Source organism: Urocampus carinirostris, chromosome 4 (assembly GCF_059441175.1).
Source record: "Urocampus carinirostris isolate Australia breed hairy pipefish chromosome 4, RoL_Ucar_1.0, whole genome shotgun sequence".
In the NCBI taxonomy this organism is placed as follows: domain Eukaryota; kingdom Metazoa; phylum Chordata; class Actinopteri; order Syngnathiformes; family Syngnathidae; genus Urocampus; species Urocampus carinirostris.
In genome coordinates, this window is record NC_142352.1 from 32,341,011 (window position 1) to 32,367,500 (window position 26,490).

The 26,490-nt window shown below is 39.8% G+C and overlaps 2 protein-coding genes and 1 long non-coding RNA gene across 8 annotated transcripts in view; 1 reads left to right on the forward strand and 2 right to left on the reverse strand.

The window, feature by feature from the left end:
- Positions 1-921, reverse strand: part of LOC148367341 (uncharacterized) — a 20,357-nt gene extending 19,436 nt beyond the window's left edge. The window contains exon 1 of the long non-coding RNA XR_015850299.1: positions 865-921. This is a non-coding gene — a long non-coding RNA (uncharacterized LOC148367341). The remainder of the gene's footprint in view (positions 1-864) is intronic.
- Positions 1-16,183, forward strand: part of marchf7 (membrane-associated ring finger (C3HC4) 7) — a 16,268-nt gene extending 85 nt beyond the window's left edge. Inside the window, exons 2-10 of one of the 5 annotated variants that reach the window (XM_088334208.1) lie at positions 3,934-4,137; positions 5,047-5,172; positions 5,465-5,633; positions 5,896-6,934; positions 7,942-8,111; positions 12,086-12,189; positions 12,263-12,367; positions 14,604-14,652; positions 15,308-16,183. In XM_088334208.1, the coding sequence (XP_088190334.1) occupies positions 3,943-4,137; positions 5,047-5,172; positions 5,465-5,633; positions 5,896-6,934; positions 7,942-8,111; positions 12,086-12,189; positions 12,263-12,367; positions 14,604-14,652; positions 15,308-15,396 (2,046 nt within the window). In that variant the 5' untranslated portion in view covers positions 3,934-3,942 and the 3' untranslated portion in view covers positions 15,397-16,183. Of the gene's footprint in view, positions 1-3,930; positions 4,138-5,046; positions 5,173-5,464; positions 5,634-5,895; positions 6,935-7,941; positions 8,112-12,085; positions 12,190-12,262; positions 12,368-14,603; positions 14,653-15,307 lie in introns of all 5 variants that reach the window. The other 4 variants (XM_088334212.1, XM_088334209.1, XM_088334210.1 and 1 more) reach the window with 4 other exon arrangements.
- A 1,412-nt stretch (positions 16,184-17,595) lies between these two features.
- The window catches only part of ly75 (lymphocyte antigen 75), a 49,680-nt gene continuing 40,785 nt past the window's right edge, over positions 17,596-26,490 (reverse strand). For both annotated transcript variants that reach the window (XM_088334214.1, XM_088334213.1), the window contains exons 32-35: positions 25,720-25,881; positions 24,026-24,142; positions 21,982-22,167; positions 17,596-20,421 (exon numbers count right to left, since the gene is read on the reverse strand). In XM_088334214.1, the coding sequence (XP_088190340.1) occupies positions 20,228-20,421; positions 21,982-22,167; positions 24,026-24,142; positions 25,720-25,881 (659 nt within the window). In that variant the 3' untranslated portion in view covers positions 17,596-20,227. The remainder of the gene's footprint in view (positions 20,422-21,981; positions 22,168-24,025; positions 24,143-25,719; positions 25,882-26,490) is intronic.

Consider the following 26,490-nt stretch of genomic DNA (forward strand, 5'->3'; position numbering starts at 1 on the left):
TGAGTTTTGTTCCCCCTTTTTGCATTGTCATTATTATAAAAGTCGATTTTAACAAGCGTTAACTATAAATCAGCTGTTGTTTTGCTAAAGATTCCCTGTCCTTTTTTGAAAATGCGCTATTTATATAACAACGCTAAGCTGATAACGTTTGTCTCGTCCAAGTATCTTTGCTCACCAGCTCCGATTTAGAATGTCATTCTTACCCAAAATAGACATTTAACAATGTCTGCGTTTTTCTTTAAATCGCGTACTTTTTGGAACGTTTCGCCGTTTTAATAAGCTAACTAGCAATGTCGATGGCTTAAGGTATTGACGTTTCATTTACTTAAATGGCCTATTCGTTTAACATCCTTGATATTTATTTGTTTCGTGTGGGAGTAAGTGTAATTAAAAAAGGGAAATAATGGCGTGTCCTACATACGAAAGTCATTGTTTTTCTTTGTTATAAAGGGTTAAAACGTAATAAGATTTTTGGTTGCTTTGTTCAATCTGTTTAATGTGGACAGTTAATGCACTTTGCCTCGCTTAGTCTCGCCATTTAACGCATCTCCCCAATGAAATTGAATTGAGGGAACGCTACCTAGAATTTGTTAACTACAAAGTGCAATTACCATACTTTCAGACCTCTTTTGAGGGGTTTTCGCCATTGATAACCTGGTGATTAACTTGTGATCATAGTCATTAATGATCATTTTAGCTTGGTGTCGATTGAAGTCCTCGGTGGCTTGCTAGGAAATGATGATTAGAATGTCGACTGAACCTGAAGCCTATGCAACTAATTGCATTCAGAGCCATGAAATTGGGTCGCATGATGAAACTAATCTGGCTACTTTAGCAAAACCCTGATCAAAAAGGATCACCTACCCACAGGTGGCAGCATTTGCCCCCGAGGGCTGTAGTCCTGCATGTTCTTGTGGTTTCTCTGCTCCAATATCGGAGAGTCAATTGACTAAGATCATCATCATCATAAAGCTTCAATAGAGCGTGGTAATTAGATGATCACTGACGCCAAATGGGTTGGAGAAGAGATCCTTTGTAACATTCAAGACTTGGCCCTCTGGTTAGGTGGGTTTTGTTGGTTTTAAAATTGTAATTGTCAGGACTGACTTAAATTGTAATATTCACCCAACTTTTTAAGTAGTATTGTACTGCTTCACTGACAGTTGGTAAAAAAGGATGAGTTGTAATTACTGGTACTTAATTTGCAAAGCGTCATCTTGGTTGACCGTTGTAGTGCTGTAAACGAGTCGATAGACTGATGAGTTGCGAAAAAAATCCTCACACTCTATTTTCTAACTCTTCTTGATTGTCATTTTTCTAAAAGCACACTGCATTTGGATGTGTGGTGTGTCATTTATCATATGAAGATCGCAATAATATTATTGCACATTGTAACAATCCATATACGCCAGCAGAAATTCATAGCTTTGCATCATTGACTACTCTTGACTACATGGACTAATGGTTTCTTTTAGCATGATGAAAATAAAGTTAGTTGTGAATGTTTGGGTTCATATTTTTGATAAGGTACACAATTTTTTTTGAATGAAATTGAAATGAAATGCTCTGCATTTTTATATAGCGCTTTTTAAGTCAATGGAGACTTCCCAAAGCACTTAACAATGTGCTTCACATTTACCCATTCAGCCACACTCACACACCAATAGCAGCCGTGCAGCCATGCAAGGCGCCAACATGCTTATTGGGGGCATTAGGGGTTCAGTGTCTTACCCAGGGACACTTCGACATGTAACACGGAGGCGCGCTGTACCTCCTGAGCTACTGCTGTTAGTTTTATTTTTTTTTGTTTCATTCCATGCCATCATTCTTTTTTTGTTTGTTTCAGATTACATAATCAGGTTTGAACCACACACACTTGTTTCTTTTTTTGGTGTCATATTACTGGTGAGTCAGCTTGCCATGAATACTTCCTTCTATCTTTTCTATTTTTGTACCTTTTTTACTCTTAATAATTTTGTCAACGCTGTTTGTTTTACGTAATGTACCTTTTTAGTTTGTGAAAATAACCCGTATAACCTGAAATTACAAAGCAACTGTACATATTTATGTAGCAAAAAGCGTCAACAGTTTCTCCTGCTTCGTTAACGCTCTGTTGTGCATGTAGCAGTATTTCAATTTGAGTTGACCAATTTCAAGTGGCAAATGTTAGCGTGTCCCATGACGGTACAAAAATAGCAAGATGAATGCTGATGAAGTCCACTGGGTTATCTCACGTGTGCTTCATCAGTAAAAACACTCCACTGCTTGATTGTTAAAAGCCATGCGGGTGCCTGAAGGAAGCTGCCATGAGTTTCTTTTCTGAAGGTTTACTCATTTGTGGGACAATTAAGCAATATATTAGGGAAATTGAAAAATTAAAACTAACTTGAAAATCAGTCTAATGGATTAAATGAGCCTTTCTTCTAAAGTGAGGCTCCTCAAATGTTGTTCTGTTATGCCTCCCAAGGAAGAAGACTGAGGATCATAAGTGGTTTTGCTAATACTGCGACCAATTCATGTGAATAATACAATGCCAAAGTTCTTGAATTTGGAGGGCACTAGTTCAGATAGCACGGCGGCTGATGGGTTAGCTTGTCAGCCCTATGGTGCAGAGGTCCAGGGTTTAATTCCGGCTACCAGCCTCTCCGTGCAGAGTTTAGATAGATAGATAGATAGATAGATAGATACTTTGTTCATCCCCGAAGGGAAATTCACATTTCCAGCAGCATCCCTGAGCTGAGAACAATCGAGAACAATCGAAAATAACACGGGAGCTGCTGGAGTGGCTGCCATTCGTGACGGCGCCGGAAGAAAAGATTCAATTTGAATCATTTACAAACAAACAAACAATTGAATCATGTACAAACAAACAAACAAACAAAATATTCATGTTTCAATAAGTGGAGTGTTAATAAAATATTTCTGATACTGATATAACCAGATAAAACTAATTTTAAGTTACCTGTCCAAATGAATGTTGTGCCATCTCACCTTTCCCACTCTCTCTCCTGCAGTTGACTTGCTGCTGCTCGCTCCTGAAACTAATACTTACCTCTTTGTGTATTGCCTGCATATGGCGACACCCTCTTTCAGCTTGTCTGTTGCAGCTTCTTGTTATGTAAATTAATTATCTATTGTAAACCAAGACAATTGCTGACAAAAACACCACCACATTAACGAGTTTTTTTAAGTGTGCCTTGGCTCAAATAAGCTTGAAAAACACTGGTATAGGCAATTGTATTGCTTCAACGCAGTAAAAAAGTATTTGCCCCCTTCCTGATATCTGTGTTTTTTTGGACTTTTGCATGTTCTTTCGTGGCACTCCGGTGTCCCCCTCTTTCAAAAACCTGCATGGCGGCTCCAAAATTTCCATAGGTGGGAATGAGCGTGGGAATTGTGTCTCCCTGTGTGCCCTGCGACTGGCTAGCAACCAGTCCAGGGTGTCCCCTAGCCAATGCCCGAAGATGACTGGGATGGGCTCCAGCACCCCCAGACCCTAATGTGGAAAAGTGGTGCAGAAAATGGATGTATGGATAGTTCAGATGGCAAATCCTCAAACGAGGGGGAACAATGTGACATCCTAATTGATAAGATTACATATGTCCTCTAGTTAAGGCCTCTTGTTTAGTTTCAGTCGAAAACATTGGCTGGTTAAACCAACAGCCATTTTTTCATTGGACAAAGAGTGAGGTGTGCATAAGATCAAGTTCAAACGATACCATAACACAGCTGTTGTAAAGATGTGAGTCAACATGGCTGACTGACGTCTTTTCTGTCGTAAAGAATGTATGAAAGACTTTTTCAAAAGTGTGGTAATTTCCCTCTGGCTTTGTGACACAATTGTCTTAGTCTACCAAACAGGTTATGACAGTCCCCGCCTTGAGTCTTTTCTGGTCTTTGCCAGTCATTATGACATATTTTCTTGCTCAGCAGAAAGCAGAAATGGACTCCAGGTCTCGCAGACCTCCCTTTTGCCTTTCCACTTCAAAGTCGTCGTACTCATCTGCACCTAGAGCGTCCTCTTCGTCAGTCTCAACCTCAATGGGCTCCAGCAGGTTGTACAGCCGAGAACCTTTGCATCACCGCGACCACTTTCCTAGGACTTCATCAACTTACAAAGCAGATTTAGACCTAAAGGTAAGAATGTTCACTTGTATTCCTTCCGTTTTTTTAAATTTTGTTATTTTAATGATCATTCTTCTTCTGGCCTTTGCCCAACGCTTCAATAATTTTAGTAGCTCTTTAATGGTGAAATGTAAACATGCCTGAGAGGAGTGTGTTAAAACCAATAATAAATCCAAATTTGGATCATTTATGATCAGATTGAATTGAGAATTACAGGGGGTTGTCAATTTGAACTCTAAAGTTTAGTCAACTTTGCAATCAGATTCTTTTAGATCAAACCGTGTCTGTGCTGCTAGTCCTTTTAGATGGGTTATGTGCTCACTACTTGATAGAATAAGAATAGTGTGGCCATGTGTGCATGTCAGTGGAGAAACGGTAGAATTATTAGGGGTCTTTTTATAGAGCACACTACATTCCTTGGCAGCTGAGACGCATGTTTGAGTCCAGCTATCGGTCAAGAGTCCTCTCACTGGATAGTGTTGCTATGGCCGGAGTACCCTGTATATATTCCTCTTCTAGCAAGATTACAAGCTTGCTAGAGGTGGTGAAAATATTTGGGTTTTTTTCACATCACATTCTATCAAGTTGTGGGAAAATAGTATTTTACCATTCATCTCTGTGATATATAACATAGGTTATAAACTATTGTGAATATTCTTAAAATAAAAGTGGAGCCAAGATTTGTATTTTTAAGCTTTTTCTAGGAGTGCCCCAAAATTTTCAATGTAAAAAAAGTTTGTTGGAAACCCTGATATAGAGAGATATAGAGTTAAAACTGCATTTAACTGTTCCAAAACACAGTGGGCCTCCATTGGGATATACTCAAAAGGGCAATAATGTCATCCGTGTTAAATGTATTTTAACCAAAATAAGTTTTTTTACCGCCCCTGGTTTTAAATATATGTGTACTTTTTTGTTTAGAGTTCTCATCTGATGAGCTCACCTATGGACTACAACAGCATCAGTAGCCGAAAACCTCTCTCATCTTTCACCCGATCTTACGAGCGTCCTTGGGCTGACTCAACAGTGAACAGTGGCGCTAAACTGGTATTAAAGCTTTAACCATTTCTTGTTATTACAACAATACCTGGTCATGTGCCTTTTCCCCATTTTACCATTAATACAGTTTCCCTTGTACCTGTCGATCAAATGGTGACCCAGTCTTTCTTTTTTAATATATTTTTTGTGTGCAAGCGTCTCTATTCTGGTGTACTAGGGAAACCCTGTCTTTAAATCTATGCCACATAACAACTGACCTGAAATATATCCAGCGACTATTGTAAAAGCCAAATGAATTTTGATTTGTAAATGAAAAGGTACATTTGTTTAAAATCTACAGACTGAGTCAGAGGGCAGGTTTACCCGCACTAATCAGTTGACCAGCACTGATGATGGTGACAATAAGAGGGCCAAACTGACCTACAACAACAGAGGGCAGTACTCAAAAACTCCCAGCACCTTGCTCACAAGAGCCACGTATTCCAGTGGTGGACCTAACGATGCCAGAGGTAACTCAATTTAAAACACTTAGTATTTTATTTGTTAAAATTTGCTGAGCGTTCTGCAATATCAACTAAATTGGCTGTATGTTCTGGCTCTTGCTGAAATTATTAGGCCGTTTGAGTTTTATGACTTGCAGCTATTTTTCTTTCCTAAACGCCTCATCCATGTCAGTGAACAATAATGATGCCAAGGCCATACATGAAAACCCATTGTGTAGATTATTTTTGTGGTTGTTTGCTGACATAAACACTCATTTCTTGCTCTCAGATCAGGCAGACCGTCTGACTTCCAGCTATGCTCAAGGGGCTCGACCCAAAGAATCCGCCTACTCGTCCGGCGCCTTCACTGCTGTTAGAGAAAATACCTCGTCCACCCGAAGTATTTTCTCACACAGTCATGGTGCCGCAACCTCCTCAAGCAATCGTTTGTCCGCGGCACGTGAATATAGCAGACCCTCAACGCGGTTCTTGAACTCCTCGGCAGTCTATGCCTCAAGTCAAGAGCCACCTTCCTCTCGAAGACCGGAACGACCCTCGCCTTCGAGACCTTTTCCTGAAGGTGCCCTCTCCCAAGGGCGTACCTCCACACGCCACCTCTTGTCCCGACTTTTTTCACCTCGCATCAGCCAAGACTCGTCCTCTTCTAGCAGCTCATCCAGTGTTAGCTCATTTGACGACGACGTCCCGCATTTGGACAGCGACGACAGCACAAGGACGACTGCGGAATCAAAACATGCTTCTGCCGGCCGGCACACAAACGCCCCTGGGAGTCCTCCTTATCGCAGAAGGGACCTTTCCTCCATTTTGGAGAGTAAAGATTCCAGAGTGTCTGGAGCCGGGGTGTCGTCATCCAGCGAGCTAGAGGCAGATAACTCATCATATTCTTCTGTGCGAAGCCGCATCCCTGATCTGCCCGCTCGTCTTCAAAGACGTGCACTGTACGAAAGCATTCGCGTGTCTACTGACCATAACCGACCTCAACAGTTGCTGAGAAGAATGGAAGACCTTGAATTGAGGGTACCTCAAGTTGAAAACGATGACAAAGAAAGTGAGGAGGATGATGACGATGATGATGTGGAGGAGGAGCAGCAGCAAGGGGCTGCTGGTTTGGGCCAGTATGTAGCTACCCGTCCATCCAGCCGAGAGGACGAGAGGTTCCCTCAAAGGGAGGAAAGTTTATTGGGTTTGGCGCTCCGCCGGCGAGGAGCTCCACTCCAAGACGGAGCCGTCCAACCTCAAAGTGCCGTCAAGAGGATCCTGGACAGTGCTGGGAGCCAACAAGACAAGCTTCGCATTATCAAGGAGAGGTAATTGACGGACGCCATTCAGAAACATTTTACTTGAGCTCATTGGCCAGGATTATTTAAGAACATGTGCAGGTCAAAGTACATTCTGGCTGGTCTGAAAAAATAACTTTCAATATTTCTATTCTACCTAAGGTCTTATTAATCATGGTTTGTATTGGTGCTTGAAATTTTTAAATGCTTGAATTTTAATGTTGTGTGTTCAAGGCTTAAAAAAATGCTTTAATTATGGATGAAAAAATTAAGTGCTTGAAAATGTTTCCATGTTTCACAAAAAGCCTGCTTAAATATGCCTCCGACAATGGTCTCTGGTGGCTTTGATTTGCCATTGCATTTCTTCCTTTGTGATAAACAGCAGCTGGCATTAGTTTGAATGGTGTTGTCATGCGAAGCGCTTATGTTAATCACAGATATATATTTGTGGTTCTGCAAAATACATGATTCACACCAGATTTTTTTCATTTAATTGTACTGGAGAAATTGGAAAATTTGTCTTTGACAGTAGTTAAAAAGTGCTTTAATTTGGCCACAAAAAAGGTGTACAAACCCTGACGAGTATTTTAGTGCTCTTTCAACTTTTTGTGGAATAATTTTTTTCCAGCCATTTACACTTAAACCGCAATAAGTGCGACAAACAATGAATAATACTATTCCAAGCTTGAAAAAAAATACGTATGGCAGGACGGTGCAACTTGGCATATAATAGATGGGGTCAAGCAATTAATTTGATTAGGCTTTTAAACAAGTTCATGTGACAATGTATTTTTCTAGAATATTTTCATGGTTTTAGTTATTTCAAATCACTTTATTTGCTTTTAAAATTTAGCATACTGTCTGTAGTGTATTCAAAATACTACATTTAAAAAAAAAAAAAAAAAAAAAAGAATCGTGCTTTAGCATTTTCTTTGTCCATTTCGTGTTGCACATTTAAAAACTAAAAAGAACTCAAACCTTCAAAATAAACATAGTACTTGCGCATGCTTGAATTGATGGCCTTCCGTCCCTTCTAGACTGCTGCTGGAAGATTCTGATGAGGACGAAGGAGACCTGTGTCGAATCTGCCAAATGGGAGAAGATTCTGCGTCCAACCCCTTGATCCAACCGTGCCGATGCTCAGGGAGTCTGCAGTACGTCCACCAGGACTGCATTAAGAGGTGGCTCTGTGCCAAAATTAGTTCAGGTTGGTCACACTATTTCCAAGCTTACCAGGTACATTTTTTTCTAAGTAACTGAACTTAAAAATGGGGTGCGGGATTTGAAGATTTAAGGCTGCGATTATGACTAAGCCTGGAGATTGCAACAGGTTAACACATGATTACATTTTAATAGTTTATGAAAGATAACATTTTAGACTCGCTTAAATAAACTTTTTTTTCTTTGGAGTCGGGGTTGATATTTGGACTCTACTAAAAGCATCAGCCAAGACTCGTCCTCTTGTAGCAGCTCATCCAGTGCTAGCTCATTTGACGAGGACGTCCCGCATTTGGACAGCGACGACAGCACAAGGACGACTGCGGAATCAAAACATGCTTCTGCTGGCCGGCACACAAACGCCTCTGGGAGTCCTCCTTATCGCAGAAGGGACCTTTCCTCCATTTTGGAGAGTAAAGATTCCAGAGTGTCTGGAGCCGGGGTGTCGTTACTTTCACCATTTTTGTGCTACTCTGGCGGATCAAAAAAAAAAAAAAAAAAAAAAAAAAACAATAGCAGGGATGAGCATTATGTCTCTCTCTGGCACTTTCCCTAGCCTCCTTTCCTTTAATCAAATGTGTTCCGCTCTGAAAAAGGCTGATAAAAGTGAAATAATAGAAGATAGGCGCAATGGAAAATAAAGCATAAGGGCTCTTTGAACTCAGTTGGGCATCGTTACCACATACTTAATAGAGAAAATGGTTAACTTTTAATGGACATCTCAAACAACATACCCCCTTTTTTAAAATTGTTTTCATGAATGAACTTTGACTCAATTTTCATATATTAAAAAAAAATAGTTTGTCCTGTTTTGAAAATTATTATTTAGGCTCCAATGTTTGGTGGTTACTGTAAAAAATGTTTATCATAATTTGTATCCTGGTTAGTTACTAGTTAACTGAATAAAAAAGTAATTCAGTTATGCCCTTATTACTGACACTAACAGTGTGTTACTCTGAAAGTAACTAGTTTCAAATTATCATATATACTCATTGAAGCAGAACACCTAAAACGGCTCAAATATAGCCACATACAAAAATAAATGGAAGAAAATATGTACACCAACCTGTGAAAGAATTGAATCCTTCATATTTCTTCACATGTAGAAACTTCACAGCCTGCAAACGAACACTTAGCTTAGACACTATCCATTTTGTCTCAGTGCTTCAAACTACTCGAACATCTCCATTTCTGGGTAGACCCCGATTTGATTTATTTACACGTTTGGCTTGCGTGCAATTTCCGATGATTCATTTTTCGATCGTATGACATTTGTATCGACACAACCTTTCTTTTTACTCCCAGGTTGCTTGTTTCTTCGCCGGCCTTTATCACCTATAGCTTGAAGTCGGTAGTATAATACAGACGTTTCAGTTTTCCTACAGGCAAAGATTTTACAAATAGTTCAGTTCACTACTGGTGACACACCAGGAAATATGTGCCTAGATGCAGACCCCCCTGATTTCATTCTTTTATTCTGGAGTTCTAGATTGTATTAATATGCCAGTATAAATGGTGGTGAGAATATCTCCATGAGGAGAAAAACTGCATGCTCATACTCTGCTTGAGCAGTTATTTCTATAACTGATTCGGTTGTACTTTGTTGATAAACACAAACCATCCCACTCCACAGAGCGCGTGGCTAGTTTATCAGGGCCTGTATGTCACAAAGGGAGTGATTCAGGAATCCGAGGACACTGAATTCTTGATCTGCTTAAAACATGTAGCAAAAAAATGCACAACGTAGTAACAAACGCCGTTACTGAATGGAATTGAAAACCGGTTAGTACTTATTAGAGAAAAGGGAACGTGTTCTTTTGTAACATGTCAGTCCCGACACTGGTGGGCACTACAAGTGGTTAATAATGCGTGTAGTATAGTTATTTTGGGGTAAAAGTCACACAAGTGCTAACAAGCATTCTTATAGCATTAAGCTTTTTATGTGAGCATGGACAGTACAATTTTATCTGAACCTATGTGGGCATTGCGATTGTCTTTTGCAGCGGAGTATTACGACTCGTATGGCAATTTGTTGAGATCGTTAACGTAGACCCTTCATCATATGTGGGGAAAGTAACTCCACTTGTAGAAAGTTTTGCAAACGATAAAGATTTTGTTTTTGTTGTTGTTGTGGCCTTTTATTAAGCTGCAGCGCTAAAAACTTCTGGCACTAATTGACAAAATGTAACATTAAAACAATACAATTTTATAAGATACACAAAAGCTTCTGCTTTAGCTTACTTTGTTTAACTGCCTACCCCAGTTTAATTTTTTTCTTGCAGGAAGAACATATTCAACTCAAAACGAGAACACAAAATACAAATTTGATTCAAAAGAGGAATTGCGTACATTTGAGACTGGCAATTTTGCTGCAAGAGACTCCTTCATTATATAATACCTAAAAGTCTTGATATTCTCTTTGGTATGAGAGGGTTGTTGAGGTAGCCACATAAATCATTGTTCCTGTGATATTTTTGTATGAGACTGTCGTCATTGTAGTTTTTCAAGTAACACCGCAGCTGACATTTGTTGAATGTTACATCAAACAGGTTACGTGGTATCGGTGTTATAATAGTCGCGCAATTATTTCCCCCAAAATACTTGTTGTTTCAGTATTTTTAACTCGACAGCTTTCGCATTATTTTTAGCTTCTGAAGTAGGGCTGCCACTAAAAAGCATTTTAATAGTCCACTATTCACCAACTGTTAAAATGATGAGTCAAATAATCGGATAATTATTTTTTTTTCATTTAGCATGAAGTCGAATTGATAATGGGGCAAATGAAAATAAACAAGAAAAATGGGTCTGATAGAATTATAGTTTTTTTTTTATTTAACTTTGGATTTGTACAAAAAATAAATTGCTCGTCTAAAACCAAGTAGGCGCCGTGCTCAGTCAGTATACTTACATTTCTAAATACTTGATACGACTATCGCAGGGGAACGGTTGAGCTGGATCTCGAATTGAGGCGATCCGACGCCGCAATAGCCATGAGATAGAGAGCCATTCTCCATTCCAGTGTTGTTGATCGTAGAGGTGAGGGCCCAAAATCATCTGAGTCTAATCACATTGTTTATCTAGGTCTTCACTTGTCCCCTGCTAAGTTTCACAACATTACAGAAGGATGGTGCTGACGAGAGCCTAATAGATTCTGATCTTTGTTCTTAAAGTGATGTTGGGACCATAGGCAAGAGGAGTGTTATCGGTGCGATTGGGGACATCTTTTTTGCTTTGACCGGTCGCGGCGTGTGGAGCCAATGTATCCTGACCTGTCGACCCCTTTAAGAGGGTCCCCATTGAGGATTATGTGCTGTTTTTCGGCTGAAAGTTATCCCGCCATCGAGGGCATTCATCTTTAGACTAACTTTAGCAGCAGTGGATTAACGGCCCGGCACAGTCTGCCCTTACGCTCAAACTCTTTTGTAGCCAGATAAACTCATAGAAACAATGCATGTCAAATCATGTTTATTTGTAGTCCCCTTAATTGGATCCTTTGTGATCAAAATTGTATTGGCTTAAAGGTTACTTGAATCTTACCAAGGTGATTCTTGACTCCATTTCATTGAAGTGTCCAACAAGCCTTTGTTTGAAATGATCATGCGTTACCGATCCACCGCCATGATATGCAGGTCTGATTTTCAAACTCTATTAGTCTTTTTACTTGATGTAACCAGGCTAAAATGCTCACATACTTTAGAGGTTTTGGTACGCATAATTGTTGGTGATGGCGCCTTTTCTGTACGTCGATTTTTCCCACACGAGACAAGACGCTTTTGCGCATGAACAAATCTCAGATTATATTCATTTAGGGATACCTCTCTGTTAGGAATAATGTGTGGTGATAATAGTGGACAATGAAATTTACTGTCAAGTATTTCTATTAGAGATTTTTGTCTGCGAATTGTCGCAGCCCTATTTTCAAAAGCGGCCTAAGTATGAGACATTTGCCATTTCATTTTGAAGGCGCCGACCTGGAAAGGATCACAAACTGTGAACTCTGCAAGACCAAGTTGCGCCTGGACATGGCCGACTTTGACGTTCAGCAACTGCACAGGACGCACGTTCAGGTACGTCTCGCTCTTACTCGGCCGTCGCAGTCCTTCTGCTTGGCGTGCTGAGACGTCTCTTCTCACTCCACAGTCTGAGTTTGACAACTTGATGAGCAGTGGTGTTTATCTGGTAGGCCTGTTGCATTTTTACGGACAGAGGCTCTCGGACGCCCGCTTGGCCTACGACGCTAACACGGTGAGTGTTTGCTCGCGCACGCCTTTCAGTTCGGAGGCCGCGGTGATCCAGGAATGAAAAATTCATTTGGGGTTTTTTTTGCACACTTTGTTTTCATTATGCTGACTTTACAAGTCTCTCTCTTCTAACACCCTACTGAAAGCCTGGTACTAATCCCGTTTATCAAATCCACTAAGAGAAAAGAAAGGCTTCATAAAGGCAAGACTATCTCGAGTTACCCGGGTTCTTTGGTCACAGTTTAAGGTGGCATACTCTCATTTTGTGTCTTTAAGTGTGGAAACGGGTGCAACTGTTGTCACCTGAACATTCAAACCACAGTTTAAAAATCCATTCGTCTTCTTCTATCCTTTACTACTTTTTTATTTTTTAATCACAAGCGTCTGAGTGAAACATCCAAATACAGAGTGTCCCCCGAAATAAATACAGTCATCCCTTGTTGTATTGCCGTTTCGCTACTTGGTAGGTTATCATTGTGCATTGTGTTCTGCATTCTGATTGGCTAAAAAGAGGGAGCTGCTTTATATCGACAAAGTTTTGGACCTCACCACCCGCTATACTTCCTATGGAGCCACATGCTGGTCTTCGGTGCTCCCTAGTGTCTCTTTGGCGCTCTTACAAAAATGTTTGATCATGAATATGGTTTCTGTAGGAAGATAAATACGGTTTTCCATAATGTCCACATGATGGCAGGAGAGTATCATGTAAAGAGGATCGGGTCCTTAATCCATACATTTTTGCGATAAAACAAAAAAATTCTTTTCAAAATTATAATTTGACAATACAGACATTATTTGCAAAATACTATTAAATTGTATAGTGCTTTTATTTGTTGAAGTAAACTTTGAGCCTGTAAATTGGGTTTGTTCTTAAATAATGAATCAAAAAATACAGGTGGTCAAAATCTTTTATTTTTAGAGCCGCTCAAATAAACTCTCTTCCCTTGTTCCCTTTCCTCAAAACTTAATGTCCCAAACGCTAAAAATTTCTTTTTGACTACTGCGGGACTTTTTGGAACGCTAACCTTACGAAAAACAAGGGATTACTGTATAACCATTTTAGCAGCAGCTCAATCATTTATTTTTTTATGGATTGAATTGAGTAATGGCAGCCAAACTTCACTTTGAAGAATAGCTATGTATTCTAAAATTCTACCGGTAGTGAGAAAACAGTCGAGTTTAGGAGGGAGTTTAACAGAAGAACCACAAACGTGAGTTTCCATCACTACGATTAAAGATAAGTTCTATTTCGTACACGGAATTTCACCTTCGCTCATGCGCAGGTGGAATTCGGTGCTTGGAGCACCACCTTTGGCGGTCGGTAGGGACTCATAGAAACGTACTATCTATCTCTAGTGTTCCGGAAGATCACCCGCGTGGACAAGCACCAAAAAAGAACCAATACTGGAAAACATTTCAACAAAGTCCAAGAAATGTTCAGAAACGGGCAATTGATAAGATTTCAAAGCCATTTGTCCATTTGGGGAGTAATGGACAAATGGTATCCTAGTAGTATACATGGTACAGCACTATGTAATCGGGATGGAAAAAATTGTAATTGTTGTAATTACAGTAAAAAAACTAATCAAATTACTGGTATAGTTAAAAATGTGATTTAAAAGTATATTTAAGCTGCACACCCCAGTAGGCAACGTTAAAATCTGGTTCGTGTTGGTTTTAATCAGTTTTATTTTCCTTGTGGGCATCAGTTGACATTAACCATGTCCGGTCGCGCCTCTTTCTGCCGTCTTATTCGTTCCACATGCACGCACCAGGTGTGCTTTCACCCTAACTCTGTCCACTGCATATTGAATCATTGTCAATTGAGAAGTTACATTCCAAGATGGGTCCATGCTCTTAAAGAATGTGATCCAGACTGAAGAGTATAAGATGCACACTTGACCACAAAGCATATGTGGAAAAATGAGGCCCTATTCAAATCAAATGGTACAAATTACACACAATTGCACCTACTAGAGACCTGAGAATCCGTGTTATGGTCGACCACCATGTTCAATTACCCGGAATTTAATGCGTTTTCATGCTTCTGGTAGCGTTTTAGGTTTAAATTGCCTTTCTTCAAAGTCAAGTCGATCTGCCATCCCTCAGTTCAACGGGCTCGGTCTGTTGAAGAAAGCATAAATAATTGCATTATCGGCTGCTAAGATGTGTGCACATGTTTTGGGACACCCTGTATTATTATTTTTTTTTCAAGCCAATTGTGCCCTCTTCCCATCCAGATATTAAGCATGGTGAGAAGTCTTCCAGAACTCATGGACAACCTTGAAAGTACGTCATTTTTTTCTCACCTGTTGCAAACAAAAGCTTTTTTATGGCGCATTCTGTATTAGCGGCCATCTTTAGAGACATGAATCTGGGTATTGAACAAATGGTTAAAGGTATACCCAATTTCTACCAACCAACCTAGAAACACGCAGTGTGAAGCCAGGCTCATTGGTAACAACAATGAAAAACTGATACGGTAGCAAACACAAACCAGGCCAGGAATAAACCATTGGACATGGCAGGCTAGCCCGGCTGCTAACTGGAACACATTCGAGCAAAAAAGCGCTGAAGCTAACCAGACAATGTTATACCAACCGTGACACACGAGGCGAAAACACAAAGGAAAGACGACAATGGCTTACCTGAAGGGGGCTAAAGCATAGAAGAAACACGTCTTAAGGGCGCCAGGCAAACTTACCCCATGAAACTTGTGGAGATTGAAGCACGCAATTGGAACAAAACGGTCACTAGGCCCTCAGCGACAGGGTAAACAAAGTTCCAATATCTCCGAGCAGAAATGAGCTGTTTGCAATCGCCGTTTGCTACAATCTGTTTCGGAACTTTTTCGATTCTCCCGACGCCCGAAACACAATGCAACATAACAGTTTTGTTTGGATGGGCCTCAACTCGATTTTTTTTTTTTTTTTTGCCGGTGCAGATTCTCCCGAGGAAAGTGACGAAGAGGAAGACGGCCTTCCTTCAATCGATTTCTCCGACTGGGATGATGACGACGACCCGACTGAGTAATAATAATCGAAGCGGATGAAGGAAAAAGTGTTTTCTATGTTCCTCGTCGCTGTCTGGTGGAACCTTCAGCTTTTTACAAAAGGAGTACGCGCACATTGTTCAGATTCTTGATACAACACTGCTCCCAAATCTGTTATCCTCGCTAATTTTGTTAAAGAAATGTATCGTGGCTCTAAACTCTGATCGCATCAGCCTAATGTTGACAAAGGAGTTAACATTGTATCTGTTGCTTCTCCTACATGAGATATTCATCCGATGAGGCAATTGTCTCAGAGAGGATGCATGAATAATCAACATGGTGTGGCGGAAACTAATGGCTTTAATTAATTAAAAGAAAAGGGAAAAAAAAAAAAAAAAAAAAAAATCACACTTGCCTATGTGATTTGCACCCGAAAGTGTACCAATACTCATCACGCGTAGGACAATTAGTTTGGCTCATTTAGTCATTTGCTTTGCTTACTGTTAAACCAATTGTGTCTTTGCGGTCTGCAACCATTTTATGGAATAGTGAAAGCGGAGCAGTTTGCGAGACACGATCGGGAAAAAAGCCTCGGCTTCCTTTCCCCTCGTCTATTTACGCGTGATGCAGACTTGAACGGAACGGGTGTGCCGAACGGTCGCTTCAGCGTGTTTAGCGAGTGCACTTGACACCGTAGATTTCAATGCAAACGTAACCGAAAGTGCTTTTGTTCTCTTTCCTGCCTTTCTTCAAGTGTACGCTTGTCAAGCTCGTATCGTCCTCATTTCATTGTTTGAATTGTGAAAATAAAGTTTTTCTTTAAATTAATCTCAATGTTTTTTTTCTAAGGGACATGGTTTTATTCAGAGCAGGGGTGTCAAACTTTCTGTCTTTTTTCTTTCTTTCTGCTTCTGTCTCTTTATCCTTCATTCTCTATATCTATTTTTGTCTTTCTCGTCTACCTTTTTTCCATTTCTTTTGTGTCTTCCTGTCTCACCTTTTCTTTTTTACCCTTTCCCTCTATCACCTTTTCCCTTTCACTCCTTTTTTTTCTCCATCCATCAACTCATTATCTGCACCGCTTATCCTCAGTAGGGTTGTGGGGGTGCTGGAGCCCATCCTAGCTATCATCGGGCGGTGGACATCCTCAACTGGTTGCCAGCCAGTCGCAGGGCACACAAAGACCGACAACTCACTCGCTCATTTACACCGACCGATTAACCTGACATGCATGTTTTTGGAATGTGGGAGGAAACTAGAGTGCCCGGAAGGAAACCCTCGCAAGCATGAGGAGAACAGGCAAACTCCGCATGAGGTAGCTGGACTTGAACCCTGAACCTCCTCATCATGGGGCTGTGCGCTAACCACCCAGCCGCTCCGTTTCTCCATTTGTCTCATGATTTCTCTTTCTACCGCTTCCTTTCTTTTTCTTTCAATCTATTATTCCAGCCTCCATGAGTGTTTTTTCAGTCCACAGCAAAATGGGTAAATTTCCTTGAAGGTGAAATTATTAAATTAATGGCATTGGCCTGCTCAGAGTCCTGCACTCAACCCGATAGAGAACCCCTGGAAGATCCTTGTGAGATAGTTATGGTCAAGAAACCTACTACAGTCACCGAACTGTGGAGGGGGCTGGAAGAAGAATGGACCAAAATCACCAGAGCATCGTGAGAGGCTAGTGCTTTCCTGTGGCCGCAAATGTGCTGAAATCATTCACAGTTCTGGCCTATACGCTTACTAATCGCTGTTGTAACCTTCAGAATTGTTTCAATGCCAAATCTGGTTTTCTCCTATTTGGATCAGTGTTTTCAGAATGTTTTCTTTTGAAATGCCTTTTGTCATTGATAAAGATGGCATTTTCAAATTATAATTTTGGGTGTGGAGGTGTGTTATGTTTTGGGTTTTTTTTGCAGTTAAGTTGCTTTTGTTCTGTTGTTAATTTTGAATATATTCCATCTCTGTTCCAAACAATATTTTAATTTGATACATTTTTAAAGTGGAAAATCTTTCTTGATTTCGGGTCACAGCTCGTCATGAGGGTAGAACGGTGGACCCAAGTCAGATCAGTTGAGGACCACTGATCTCGGGGGTCAAGTTTAAACTTTAGTAAACACTCAAATTAATGTTGCTATAGTTACGTTTTTTTCTTAATTACCAAAACCGATCATTGTACTTCTTTGTCTCTGTTTAACTTGCATTCTGTTAAAAAAGGCAAAACAATTACAGCAATCACACGCAAACAATGGGGAACTTTTTACTTGTCATACCTGATGTTTAATATTTGTTTTATAAAAACAGTCCGTTTTACAACTTGGAAAGCAAAGTGAGTTTAAAACAAAAACAAGGACATAAATCAAAAGTGCACAGGGCATCTCTGGCACACACGTGGAAACGGCATCATTATAAAGCAGGACTCGGGAACATATGTCTCTTTTCGGGAAAAACCACACTATAGTAACCTATCCTGTGACTTTCCAATTAGAGTGTAAGTGAAGCTGAAACAACCTATGAGGCTAATGGTCAAATGTCCAGTCTAAATTTGGTCTGCCCTAAATTTCGGAGCGAGTTACCAGGCCATTTTCATCCAAAGATTTTAAAATAAATTCCTACCAAATGCTTTCTCTGGCTCGAGGGCACTGTTGAACCTGGTGAGTTGGTTCAGGTGTGAAACTGCATTCACTCAACTGTTAACATTTTCAAAGGCAACCATGAAAATCTTTTTTGTGAATAAATGTGCTGCCTTTAAAAAAGTTCCCCTGTCATTTATAACATGTACGTTAGGTTACTAATGTAGGCTGAATATTGAAAAATACAGCAAAAATTGGGAGTCGACATTCTTTAACTGATCCCTCCGACCTCGGAGAAGAAAATCTGATTCTGGCCTGCGGGCTGTACGTTTAATATGCCTGCTCTAAAATTTTCCCGATCCTGAAAGTGAGCCCACACGTGGAGCTGTTTTTGTAGTCAAGTGCGCTGGAAAGTCCCAGATCCAAAGGCTGTACTTGTGGTACAAATACCGTGCTCGAAGTGAAAACGAGAAGCCCGACTCGGAGCTAAAGAAAAACAAAACGTTTTCCAGTGACACGACTGCTTCCGTTTTTCAAGAGGCACGAGTGAGAAATATTTTCTTTTAACGACACAAACCATAAAACGGCAGTGATTTCCTTCAAGATGGTTCTTCAGATAAGAGCGCAGAAAGGGAAAAACTTCTCAACTAGAGCGATCATCAGTGCAATTTGGACAAACTTAACATCAAACCAATGGCAAAAAATGACAAGCACACAAAGTACAGGGCTCACGCTGCAAAGCTAGAGTCCAATCCCTGGATCGATCCTTAAAGGTAATCCCAAATGCTTAAACATGCAAAATGTGAGAGAATAGTACATGGTCTCTGCATCAAATCTATATATACATATCATCAATATATCCCAATTATTTTCCATGATTCTGTTATATACTTCCTCTTTGTCATCCTGAGCTGTGATGTCATCAGAGGAACACCAGCACCTGAGCAAGGCAGTCGCCATATTGTTTTATGTGATACTTGGTTGAAGATGCTACAAGCGTTTTAAGCTAAGTTTTGGTCGCTTTTGTGGAGGATGCCTAAGTGTTGTGTCCAGTGTGTAATCTTACTCGTTACTTTTCCCGCCGTTACAACGCTGTTATCGTTACTGGTGGTCAAAAGCGTTACTTTGAATAAAGCGGTTTTTTAGCTCTCTTCCAAATTCGTCACCATTTAAAATGGCGACTACCGTATAGTTATATAGCCATTACGATGGCAGTATTTACTAATCCGCTGAAAGAAAAGGGCAATGGCGGCTGGTGCGGTAGCCGACTCGTGGTTTGTGAACGAAACGGCTTCGTGCGCCGACTCTTGGAAGTGGGAGCCGGCTACCCAACAATCGAGAACCGGTTCCCTTCGAGACGCTATTTTTCTCTTGTGATTGGTGTTTTCGGAGAATTTGTGCTGTTGTTATTGAAATTATTGAGTCTAAAAAAGGTTTTAAAATGTTTGTAAAGTATCGTTTTCTTTGTAAAATTTATAAATATTTTAATTGATGTTTTCTATGTTTTTCAGTGTTCACGATTAAGTGTTGATTTTGCTTCGTTTTTCCTCTTTTTAAGTAATTCATCATACATAATAAATTGTAATATATGGATTAAGCAACAAAAAGAAACTGAAGAGACATTTGGGACCCAGCTCTTTTTAGTGAGCCAAGCCAAAAAAGCCGGTTCTATAAAAAGGGTCGGAATTCCCATCTCCACAACGGACCATAAGAGTTAGATTTGTTTTATTGAACTCCCTTAATATTGTTAACTGCAGCTTTTTATTTTATGATATTGTTTATTTTGTTGCATCTTAAGTTTAAGATAAATCTGTTGCTGGTGAGGTGCTTTTAATATTACAAGGTTCTATAACACAATTAACTGTTCTTGGCGATTCAACTTACTGCTCAAATTCTTTGACATACAACTTCTTTTTAAAGTAACGGAAATAGTTACTTTCCCTGGTAGCCAGTTACTTTTACTATAGGTTAACTATACCTAATTCCGTTTTTAAAGTTACGTGCCAAACACGAGTCGTGTCACAGGTGGATGCAGTAACAAAGGGCGAGCCACCAAAAATGGGCTAAAATCAAAAGGCACAACTGTGTAGAAGGAGTGCAACTATTATCATATTCAGGGCCATCCATCGACGGCTATAGACATGACCAGATTTAGTTTTTGTACTGCATCGGCATAAAACGAAGCTCACTTTACTTCCGAAAATCAAATAAATTAAGGCGCGGATTTCCAGCAATCAAAGAGTATTCACAATAAAAAGCAGAAGGGAGATATGATCCTAAATATCACGGCCGACTTTTCCCCGGGTCAACTGTTGAAATGGACCTCTTGGCCGTCGCTGATGATACTGGTGGAGTCCAACTGGTCGGTAGTCCTCTTGTAACGCACGGCGGAGGAAAAGTGGGCTCGCTTCTTCTTGTAGACCACGAAGGCCACGGCCAGGACCAGGGCCAGCAGGGTCAGCACGAAGAAGCCCACGGCTACGGGGGAACCCGAGGACTCTGAAGACATGTGCAACGGAGACGGTGTTCAAGGTTTCACAAGAAAAGGCGCTCTCAAATTACGCTGGTACCCCTTCCTACGAGCTGTATTCGTTTCAGGATGGAATTGGGAATGTTCCCAAAACTAACTGGCCTGTTCCTGACAAATGTTCCCTCTAAGCTGCTTGTGTGTGCAATTGCGCACTACCCAGAGCTTTTCGGCGCACAAGAAAATCGAGCCAGCTCACAAAAATCAGGGTTCGAAATTGCTAATTAACAAGCGAATTAAGTCAAAGTTACAGTGCATTAAGGTAAAAATACACGGGTTCCCCTGACGCTGTGTTCTAAATAAGGTACTTGGAAGTCAAGGTCGAAGTAGAACAAAGTTGAGTAAAGTCAGTAGAGTTTTTCCAGAACCGGCTTCTTTGGCTCTTCAGGTTGTTTTTGTTTCTTTCATCCCAACATGACCAAATATTATGTCAAATTATGCACAAAATAACTTAAAGGAAGGGGGGAGTAGAACAACAAAGAAAAAAATACCAAAATGAAAAAGTAATGAAAAGCTGAGAAAAAAAGAAACAAAAGGAAGATAAAAAAAGAAGGAAAAAAAACAGAAAATAAGAAAAGAAAGAAACAAAGAAAAAAAAGTAAATAGAGAACAAAAAGAAAAAAGTAACAGCTGGAAAAAAAATAAACAATGAGATTTTTTAAAAGGAATTTTTAAAAAGTAGAAAAAAAACAGAAAAAGAATAAAAAGTTTGTGTTGCATTCAAATAATTTCCAATGATATCAAGTGAGTCTTGTTGCCAACATTGTAATTCCACTAAAAACTGTGATTAAGTACAGTTCTGTATCTTACAACCGACTAAATAAGCCCCCAAAAATGTTAATATTATGCGACAAAATATATCAGGAAATGAAAAGAAATGGATATCTTGTGAAAGAATTGTAAGAACAAATGACATTTGTAGGCCGTATAACCTTTGCAATAGTACATGAGACAATTCATCCAAAAGTGAAAAATAACTTTGCATTATTATATAAATATTGTCCATAACTAATAAGAAATTCTGGCACACTTTGAAATTCGGTCTACCACATCAGTGTAAGTGTTTAAATCTCGGCTTAAAAGACACTTCTATTCAAAAACGTATGAACGTTGCTGACCTCAGGAACCTGTTACCGGACATTCTTTTATCACCCATATTTCGTGTTGATGATATCTGTGTAGTGTTTGTTGATGCCCTTGCAACATCTAATGCAGCCAGGCCATCCTGGAAGAGGGATTGCTTCATGTGTGGCATCTTCTGAAGGTTTCTTCAATTGTATTGTAGTGTGTTTATGAGGGAATACGGCAGTGTCTCGAGCAGTTCCTAGTGGTAGCCTTTGGGGCTGCTCGTGAACTGGATTTCCCTTCGTATAGCGAGCAAGACTTTAGTGGAAAAAAAAAAATGGTTCGGATGTAAAACTGCATTTTCTGAACCGTTAAAATAAACCAAATTTGTTTGTGTTTCGAAAAGATACACATGGTGTTTAGAGGCGCTCGTATAAAGAGGTACCACCGTATTCGTGAGGACTGACCGGAACGGGTTTGGCAGACCACGCGACAGAGGCTTCTCCGACAGCTGACCACGCCCCATCTTCCCTCATCCCCGGTCACCATGACAACGCAAGGGTCCTTGCCCCGCAGGGACGCTCTGGACAACGCGCCCGGCCTCCACTTGGAGTAAGAGAGAGCAGAACCGTCTTGCCAACCGCTGGGAGAACCTGATCGCAAAGACAAAATATTGGGGACACTTTTCAGTATATTCGGTAAAATGCGCCTTTGTTAAAACATCTTTGATACGAAAAACCAAGGTCAAGGTCTTTGAATTAGTGCAGGGGTGACAAACAGGCGGCCCGCAAGCAGGATCAGGCCCGCTAAAGGGTTGAATCCGGCCTGCCAGACAACGCTAAGAGAAGTGCGAGAGAAAAACGAGCTGCATGTTGAAATATGCCCACTTGATGTTGCCAAAGCCAGGTGCCTCTCAAACGCTGTATTTCTCTCTCTCTCTCTCTCTGTGTTTCTCCCTTTTTCTTTCATACTCAAATCACTCTCTCTTTCAACCTGTATGTCTTACTTTTTCTCTTTCTTTGTTCCTCTTTGTCTCTTTCTCTCTGTGTCTTTTACCTTCTTTTGTTCTCTCTTCCTTTTTTCCATGTCTTTTCTCTCTCTCTTGCTTTCCGATTCTCTCTTACTCCCCTTCTTTCCTTCTCTTTTCTCTCTCTCTCTCTCCTTCTCTCTCTCTTTTTATTTCTCTTTGGATTTTTTCTTTCACTCTCTCTCTTTCTCCCTTTCTCTGTCCCACCCTCTCTCTTTTTCTCTCCTCTCGTTCTCTTATTTCTCTCTTTTTTTTTTCTAATTTACTAGTCCGGTCCCCGAGAGAATGTTTGTTCTATCGTGTGGCCTTCGAGTTAAAATGAGTTTGACACCCCTGAATTAGTGAGTTGGCGTAATTATGAACTATTAGAACATAACTGCTCGAATAGTGTGTTGAAGTCATACAAGTATGTTATTATTATATAAGCATTTATTTATACGAGCACCTCTAAACGCATCTGATTTACTAACCTAGCAGATTTAATGAAAAGAACAGGCTAATGGGAGGACCTTTAGAACAGGTTGGAATTTTTGCCTCTTGGGTTTTTTTGTACAGTCCTCTGCTGTTCTCCTTATAGGTGCAGTATTCATTGATGTCTTCTCTCCTTATTTTGAGTGTCTACTAAACAATAAACTTGCGGGCCTTTATACAAAATGTCAGGGGCCTGGAAAGCTTCTCATTCCCATTTTTTGGGCCAAACAAAATAATACAATTATATTTTTTATACAACGTTTTTTAGTATGAAATGCATGTCAAACAATTTGAAATATAAGGACCTGTATCAACCAGTATTGAAATTATCGTTTATCCCGGTATGCATCATACCATGAGATGTGTATTGAGGTAAGTCTCATTAGTACGGAATAAATCATTTTTCTTAATGATTTTTCTCCTTAAAGGGACACTGTTTAATATTTGACCAGTCGCTGTATGGTGTAGTGCAGCCAAGAATGAGTGCTAAAGAGTACACAGAAGAATACAATCTACGGAAACTCAAAGTGACCAAACTTGTAACGTTTTACTTTTTATTTTTTGCCCAGCCTTTTTGAGGTTTATGGGTAGCTGTAGCAGCAAGATGACAAATAATAATGTCAGCTCCCTTTAGGTGAGGCTCTTGTTATGCAAAATAAAAGTGAATTTTCCTGAACTAGGAGTATTTTTAAAAATGCACGTTCATGTTATAGTTTAAGTATCTGTGCTTAATTATTAACTAAATATTGTTTTGTTTTTTTATTCCATGAAAATGAAAGTTTTTTTCCTTCAATTTTAGGCGCTAGATAATACACAAGGTCCCTTTCAACGAAATATGCTTTAAATAAAATCTCAAAACAGGGAAACACAGGACTTGGCTTCTCCCTTTAGCATCAGTTCGTTATTTATACGTTTGTTTCTACATATGGCAGGATCAGTCCTCCATACATTATGTGACTAGGCAATAGGAGTGGAAAAAAAGTAGTAAAGGCTCAGTTGACATTTGAGTTTACCTAGGTCATCGAAGGCAACACCCAGCCAGACGCGATTGGTGATGAGAGGGTCGTTCTTCAGGTAATCGAGCACAAAGTCGTTCTCTTCTTTGCTTTTGATGGACAGTAATTCGGCGTCTGCCAAAACAGAGCCGTCGAAAATGTTGAACTCGATTCTTTGCTGGTTACAAATGCACACGTGTGGAATAGGGCTGCAACAACTCGTCGACGACAGAATTTTCCAAAAGTCTGAGGTATGTCTACTGCTGAGAGTGGCACATACGCATATGCGTCTCTGTCTCGAGCGGTCGCATAGACATACAGAAATAGCAGCGTCAACGTCAAATATGACTTTTAACAAACTTTTAAAGTTAGAGAACATTTGAGCCTGGATAAGGCCAACAAAAAAACGACTTGCAAAGCAGTCCTTGCGTATCATGGCGGTAGCTTGATAACGCAGGAACATTGAAAAAACAGGTCAGACAGTTAAGTTAAACTGAGTCTCAGTGTGTTTTTTTGTATTTTGTCAAGTCATATACTTGTCATATACTTTGTCGTGTAGTTCATTGTGTGTTCTGTCATGTGTTTTGTTGTATACTTTGTCATGTAGCTTGTTTTGTTCATTTCGTCGTGTACATTGTTGTGTTTTTTGATCTGTGTTTTGACGTGTATTTTGTCGTGTGATTTGTTATTTTGCGTATTGTCGTATTTGGTTGTGTATTTTGCCAAGTATTTCGTCATGTTTTGTTGTGTATTCGTCGTTTACTTTATTGTGTATTTGTCGTATGTATTGTCGTGTACTTTGTTGAATACATTGTCATATGCTTTGTCATGTACTTTGCTTTGTGTATTTTGTTGTGTATATTGTTGTGTGTTTTGATGTGTGTTTTGACTCGTATTTTGAGGTGTAATTAGTTATTTCGTGTATTGTATATTTTGTTATGTATTTTGCCAAGTATTTTGTCATGTTTTGTTGTGTACTTTGTTGTATACTTTGTTGTGTATTTCATCGTGTACTTTATTGTATACATTGTCGTATGCCTTGTCATGTATTTTGTTTTGTGTATTTTGTTTTGTACATTATTGTGTGTTTCGACGAGTATTTTGTCGTGTAATTTGTTATTTTGTGTAATGTCGTATTTGGTTGTGTATTTTGCCAAGTATTTCGTTGTATTTTGTTGAGTATTTGTCGTATACTTTGTTGTGTATTTTGTCGTGTGTAGTGTCGTATGCTTTGTCATGTATTTTGTTTGGTGTATTTTGTTGTGTACTTATGTTTAGATGTGTATTTTGTCATGTATTTGTGAAGTATTCTGTCGTGTGTTTCGTCGTGTACTTTGTCGTATACTTTGTCTTGTATTTTGTACAGTATTTGTCATGTATTTCAATAAGTATTCTGTATTTGCGTTTATTCATGTATTTTGTCATGTACTTTGCTGTATAATTTGTAGTGTATTTTGTCGAGAAAGTTGTGCGTTTTGTTGTGTTCCTTGTCGTATACTTTGCCGAGTATTTTGTCGTGTATTTCATTGTGTGTATTTAGTCGCATCGTTTGTACACATTTTCGTTGAGTTAGTTATCACTTTGCACATAATTAAATCAATTTCATGCAAAATTTAAGGAAAAAAAATAATAATGATCCGATTCGTTTCAATATTCGGTGAGTAGCGGACAATTAAAATAACGGTTAGTTGCAGCCCTAGGGTGAAACGGACCCATGTTGCGACAGATGCTTTTGGCCTGCTGCATGTCGTAGACGCTGTAGTTGTAGAAGCTGAAGTGGAAAGCGTAACAGGTGCCTTGATGCTGCAGCCACTTGGACGTGCCGTTGGTCTGAGGGCAGCCGTTAGCCTCTGCGCTCGCCTGCAGTTTTGCTCCTGGTGCCCCAAACAATGTCAAAGGTGGCGTTATTTACATGTTTGGTCATGGATGCAATTGTTTAAAGCTATCGACACACTAATCCACAGTCTTAAATCAGTTTATAGCCAATGTCCCGGTCCAAAGTGCAATATCCTGGTTTTGTCCATCTATCCATTATCTGCACCGCTTATCCTCAGTAGTGTCACGGAGGTGCTGGAGCCCATCCCAGATATCTTTAGGCAGTGGATAATAAAGGAGATTCTGATTTCCAAAGATACATATTGGTTTTTAAATTAGGCACAAAACGTGTAGTGTTCCTCCCCACAAATGTGTTGCAAAATACGAGGTGCGTCGCTTAAGATGTCCTTAAAAAGTTGAAAGTTGATCGGCTTCTCTATTAGGTATGTGTTAGCAATGCCCAACTGAGTTCAAAGAGCCCTTACCATTTTTTTCGACTCACCGCAAAATATCTTACTCATACCGAAGTTGTTCAGGCTGCATTAGGAGTAAAAGCGGGAGGACATTATGCTCGTCACCACAGTTTTTTTGTTAGCGAAGCTGCTGTAAGAGTGAAAATGGCGAAAGTAAGAAAAGGCCTGTTTTAAGTACAGTAATTCCTTGCTGTA